This window comes from Bos indicus x Bos taurus, chromosome 18 (genome assembly GCF_003369695.1).
Source record: "Bos indicus x Bos taurus breed Angus x Brahman F1 hybrid chromosome 18, Bos_hybrid_MaternalHap_v2.0, whole genome shotgun sequence".
Lineage (NCBI taxonomy): Eukaryota > Metazoa > Chordata > Mammalia > Artiodactyla > Bovidae > Bos > Bos indicus x Bos taurus.
Window position 1 is genome coordinate 2,402,854 of NC_040093.1, and position 6,045 is coordinate 2,408,898.

Here is a 6,045-nt window from a genome sequence, read left to right on the forward strand (position 1 = left end):
CTGGTGTGTGTTAGCAAGTCTGTTTCAGTAGCATGTGTACTGTGTGCCTGTCTTCAGGGTCCAGCTCTTTGCGACCCTGTGGACTGTAGCCCGCCAGGCTCCTCTGTCCATGGGATTCTCCAGGCAAGAGTACTGGAGGGGGTTGCCATTCCCTTCTCCAGGGGATCTTCCCCACCCAGGGATTGAACCCATGTCTCTTGTGTCTCTCTCCTTGGCAGGTGGCTTCTTTACCACTGAGCCACCTGGGAAGCCCTTCAGTATGTGTCCCCCTAAATTCTGTGTCCCTTTTGTCTGTAACTCCTCCATCTTGGAGGACCATCTTTCACGCTTCTGTCCCACCACCCCTAGGTTGGAGAAATGCAGTTTGACGGCCGCTTGCTGCCGGCCACTGTCCTCTGTTCTCGGAAGCAGTAAAAGCCTGGAGAACCTGAACCTTTTAGGAAACGACCTGGGGCCAGACGGAGTCAGCAGGCTGTGGATGCCCTTGAGAAAGCTGACGTGCAAGCTGCGGAAACTCGGGTAATCCCCCGACTCCTCCACGGGGAAGCGGCTGTCGGGATGGGGATGAATGGGACAAGGTCCTAAAGCAAGCCCACGGTTCAGTTTCCCAGGGCGGTTCGGGCCAGCAAAACTTCCGGCGTCACGCGTGGTGGTCTGCATCCACATTGTCCAGTAGAGGAGCCGCTAGCGGCGTGCATGTACTGGACGCTTGAAACATGGTTCCTGCAGTGGACAAGCTGACTTTTTAGTCTTTAGGCTGAATTAACCAGCCATGTGTGCCTGTGGTCCCCAGACGATGGCGCGGTCCTATGCACATGGTGTTTTGGGGAGAGTCCCCTACTTTTCTCATTCTGGCGCCTGCCGTGTCTCGCTCAGATGTTCACTCAGCGACTTCCTTCCCAGTGCTGACCTTGGGCCGAGCACGGGGGTGTGGTGGTTGGTGTGACACAAAGTCCTGGGCCTTTTCATGCTGGTGTGTGTGTGTCTTTGGGAGATAACAAATCCAAGACCCATGACAGCAGGGTTAGCTGCATGAATGCTGGGAGGGAAGCTCCGGGTTGTGGTGGAGAGCAGGGTGGTGAGGGAAGGCGTGTCTGTGGGGGTCCCGGCGAGGCTGGAGGGACGAACCATGTGGCAGGCGGGGAAGACGGACAGTGACTGCAGGTGAGGGCGGCGTGTGCCCCGAGGAAGTCAGAGGAATGTGTGCGGAGCCCCGAGGTTGGACCAAGCTCTGTGTGATCTTTGGGGGCATCACAAGAAGTGCACTTGATTTTTTAAACTTTTGTTTTGTATTGGAGTACAGCCGATGAACAATGTTGTGGTAGTTTCAGGTGAACAGCGGAGGGACTCAGCCATCCATATATATACACCCGTTCTCCCCCAAACTCCCCTCCCATCCAGCCTGCCACATGACACTGAGCAGAGTTCCCTGTGTCTGCAGTAGGGCCTTGTTACCCATTTTAAATACAGCCGTGTGTGCATGTCCATCCCAAACTCTATTTCTTTTGCCACTGGCAACTGTGAGTTCGTTTGAAAGAAGAGCATTTGATTAGAACACTTCCCACCTTGTTTAATATCCTGGAGATGAGGTCAGAAAGATAAGCTGTGGTTTTACTTATTTATTTTTTTGAGAAAGACGTTAAACTAAGCATGCTTTAGCAGGAATCCTCTTCAGTACCAGGGAACCTTGCCCGCTTTGAGAAGTTGGTCGCAAGCTGTACGCTGAGGATTTCGTGTTATCAACTTTATTAAAGTTTTTCTTGCGGTCTAGTTGCTTTACAGTGTTGCTAGTTTGTGCCATGCAGCAAAGGGCGTCAGCCGCCTGCTACCTACATCCCCTCGATTTTGCGTTTCCTTCCCATTTAGGCCCCAGAGTATTGAGTAGGGTTCCCTGTGCTGTACAGAGGGTTCTCCTTAGTCACGATTCTATGCATAGTATCAACAGTGGACATGTGTCAGTTCCAGTCTCCCAGTTCTTCTCACCCCCCTGTCCTTTACGTCTACGTGTGTGTTCTCAATGTCTGGTCTCTACTTCTGCTTTGTAAATAAGGTTGTATACACCAGCATTTTTCGGATTCCACGTATTTGCATTAATACACGGCATTTGTTTTCCGCTGACTGACTTCACTCTGTTTGACAGTCTCTAGGTCCATCCGCGTCTCTGCAGATGCTATGTCATACATTTAAAAAATGGAAGTATGGCTGATTTATAACGGTGCCGCTTTCTAGTGTAAAGCCAAGCGATTCAGTTATGCGTTCCGTGTCTATTATATCTGTTCTTTTCTACTCGCATTCCTTTCCCTTGTGGGTTATTATAGCGTTGAGTATGGTTTTCTGTGCTGTGTAGGCCCTCTGTGGTTGTGCTTTTCATTGGAATACCCCGTCTTACGTTTGTTTCATCATCTTTCCTGGGGATTTCCCGTCTCTTTCCTTTGTGCTCTGCTTTTCTGTGGAAAGGAGCGCTAGTGCCCTGGAATCTCTGCATGAAGCTGGAGGTAGAGAGAGATCCAGGGGACGGTAAAAGTTAGCTTCTCTGGGACACCCATCTTAGCATCTCATCCTGTCTCCATCTCTTCTTCTGTCTCTGTTTTTGCAGGCTCGAAAAAGACCTGTGCTCTGTAGTGAGTGCCGAGTTGGAGAAACTACATGAGAAGGGGTGCTTTTTGAGAGTCAAGTCTCAGTGGGACTTTAATGACCCTGAAGAGAGATGGTGGTGGTGACCCATGGAGGCGACACCACAGGTTTACCACGGCCCGTCCTGGGAGAACAGCCTCCCTGACGCGTGTGTTGCTCAGGAATTTCCGTTCATGGGGACGAATGAGCCGTCGCCTCCAGGATGCCCCTTCAGTCTGTGACAGGCAGCACGTTAAATGCCCAGTCTGCAGAATACTAACCCAAGTCTCTATTTGGCCCAAGATCCTACATGGGCTCACCTGTAAGTGTTTTTTTTCCCGCGTTGGTGTAATAATTTAAATTCTTGGGGCCATTAAGAGGATTAAATAAAGCAAAGGATATAAAAAAATGTCTTGAGGAAATCAAAAACTTCATTTCTCATGGATTGAGAGGTGGGATAGACATAGTTATGATTCCATAATTATAATACTGTGATGAAATTAGCCTAATGGACACCTTGACTGATTCTTTTTTGTTTTACAAATTGTATTTATTTATTTATTCTTTAACACTTTATTTTGTATTGGAGTATGGCTGATTAACAATGTTGTGACAGTTTCAGGTGGACAGCAAGGGGATTCAGCCATACATACACATGTATCCATTCTCCCCCACACTTCCCTCCTGTCCAGGCTGCCACATAACCCTGAGCAGAGTTCCCTGTGTCTACAGTAGGTCCTTATTGGTTCTGCATTTTAAATACAACCCTGTTTGCATGTCCATCCCACACTCCGGGGGGAGGTGGGGTTAGACTGGTTCTTAATATGCAAACAGGCCCAGTTTCAGCCTTTGCTTCTTGTTGTGAAAGATCACAGGCTGTGTTTCCATCTAAAGCATAATCCACCAACCTGGAAATACGGAACGTGGATCACACACAGGATGTGACGCGACATTGATGGTGTCATGCATAAACTTTTGTATATGAAGGGTAGGAACTTACAGAATGGTCATGTTCTCTCCCTTTTCCAAACACCCAAGGTTCTTTCTTATCCTCCTTTCCAACAAGCAGAGGCTACGTGTGGTCGCAGGGCACAGATGGAGACTTTATTTTGAACTTGATGATTTGTAACACCTTCGTGGTTTTGATGTTGTTCACTAGCTAAGTCACGTCCAGCTCTTTGCAGCCCCATGGACTGCAGCACGCCAGGCTTCCCTTTACTGTTGTTTACTACATTATCCTTCACTATCTCCTGGAGTTTGCTCAAATTCATGTCCATTGAGTCGGCAATGCCACCCAACCATCTCATCCTCTGTCGTCCCCTTCTCGTCCTGCCTTCAATCTTTCCCAGCACCAGGCTCTTTTCCAAGGAGTCAGTTCTTTGCATCAGGTGGCCAAAGTATTGGAGTTTCAGCTTCAGCATCAGTCCTTCCAATGAATATCCAGGACTGATTTCCTTTAGGATGGACTGTTTGGATCTCCTTGTAGTCCAAGGGTCTCAAGAGTCTTCTCCAGCACCACAGTTCAAAAGCATCAATTCTTCAGCATTCAGCTTTATTTATAGTCCAACTTTCACATCCAAACACGACTACTGGAAAAACCATAGCTTTGACTAGAAGGACCTTTGTTGGCAAAGTAATGTCTCTGCTTTTTAATATGCTGTCTAGGTTGGTCATAGCTTTTCTTCCAAGGAGAAAGCGTCTTTTAATTTCATGGCTGCAGTCACCATCTGCAGTGATTTTTGAGCCCCCCCCCCCCCCCCCCCCCCCCCCGCCGAAAATAAAGTCTGTCATTCTTTCCATTGTTTCCCCAGCTATTTGCCAAGATTCAGGAGCAGAACTTGGGGGTTCTAGGATCCCTAAGGAGTAGCAGGAAGGGGGAAATGGTGGGAAAACACGAAGTCAAGACATCTGAGACCTGCATTAACCACAGGCGAAAATCATCATGGGCCCTGATATAAAAAGTGAAAACAGAATTCAGCAGGTAGAAGATGACAAAGGTGACCACCAGCATCAGGATGGTGTGGGCGGCTCTGGTCTCTGGGCGGCATCTGTGGTGCCCAGCGGGGGTGTGAATATACTGCACCCTCTGGTGGTGTCTGAGCAGGAGAAGCACCATGGAGCCACTGGACCAGACCACGAGGGTAAGAAACACGGCATCCGAGGTGGACCACAAGTAGACACAGCCTGCTTTAGAAGCCGAGGGTGAGCAGAACCACTTGCCTTGGGCATCAGTATAGTTGTGCTCATCCTGTGGACCAGAGATGCTCACAGGAATCCAGATATTCATGAATAGACTGAGCATCCAGCAGACCCAACAGGAAGGACCAGTGACCCTGGGGGCTCTTCCTCTGAGCATCACCCACGCCGCTGTCCTGGGGGTGAGAGTGAAGGACTGATAGGTGCTCAGGATGCAGGTGGAGCACAGGGTGGTGCTGCGAGCCACCCTCTGTATGTAATACACAAGCTTACACCCAAGACTGGACAGGGGCTTCCTTGACACAAAAGCTGCCATCATGTGGGGAACCCCAGCGGAGAGAAGAACCAAGAAGTTGGCCACGGCCACGTGGGTGACAATCGTCTGCGGGGGTCTCTGTTTGTGGCCAAGCAAGACTGGGGAGACATTACAGAAGAAGAGGATGACGTTAGCCAGAGTCCCGTTCCCAACCTGTAACAGAAATAGGGCTTTCAGAAACATTTCCCCTGATTCTTTCTGTGGGGGGAGCATCTTTCTGAATGGGGATTTCTCTGGTGGCTCAGACAGTAAAGAATCCGCCTGCAATGCAGGACACACAGGTTTGATCCCTGGGTCGGGAAGCTGCCCTGCATAGGGGAATGACAAGCCACTCCAGTATTCTTGCCTGGAGAATCCCATGGACAGAGGAAGCTGGTGGGCTGTGGTCCACAGGGTCACAAAGACTCGGACGTGACCGAGCAACTGGCACCTTTGCTTCCTCACATCCTCCTGAGCACACGTGGAGAGGGCTTCAGAGCGGCCTGGCAGGAAGACCAGGATTTTCTAGTGGAGACATGGGGACTCTCATATCGTACACAGGTCCTGGACCTTCTATTCTGAAAAGAGAGACACCATCATCCGTCACACAGGAGGGACTGAACCTCCAGAAGTACACCATTGATACCTATTTCACATTTTATCATTATTATTTTGTATTTCTTTCTATTTACTTTTATATTCTGACTCCCTACACAGATGTAAAACCCATGAGCTTAGAAGCCATGCCTGTGTTGGTAAAAAATATATGATTGACACATAATAATAAATTAAATTTAATAAACATGTAGTTGGTAAACAAGTGAAAGGAGACAAAAATAAAAATACACGGTTGTTCTTCAGTTTTTCAGTCGTGTCTGACTCTTTTTTGACCCCATGGACTGCGGCATGCCAGGCTTTCCTGTCCTTCACCATCTCCCGGA

At 48.9% G+C, this 6,045-nt stretch overlaps 2 protein-coding genes across 2 annotated transcripts in view; one reads left to right on the forward strand and one right to left on the reverse strand.

Moving 5' to 3' along the window:
• Window positions 1-3,116, forward strand: part of NLRP13 (NLR family pyrin domain containing 13) — a 28,578-nt gene extending 25,462 nt beyond the window's left edge. Inside the window, exons 9-10 of the mRNA XM_027514913.1 lie at window positions 349-519; window positions 2,597-3,116. Of these exons, the coding sequence (XP_027370714.1) occupies window positions 349-519; window positions 2,597-2,720 (295 nt within the window). The 3' untranslated portion in view covers window positions 2,721-3,116. The remainder of the gene's footprint in view (window positions 1-348; window positions 520-2,596) is intronic.
• A 1,307-nt stretch (window positions 3,117-4,423) lies between these two features.
• Window positions 4,424-5,406, reverse strand: LOC113876088 (vomeronasal type-1 receptor 4-like). Its single transcript, XM_027514914.1, has one exon. It carries the CDS (start codon window positions 5,336-5,338, stop codon window positions 4,439-4,441), a length of 900 nt encoding a protein of 299 aa, XP_027370715.1. The 5' UTR covers window positions 5,339-5,406; the 3' UTR covers window positions 4,424-4,438.
• Window positions 5,407-6,045: the final 639 nt, after the last annotated feature.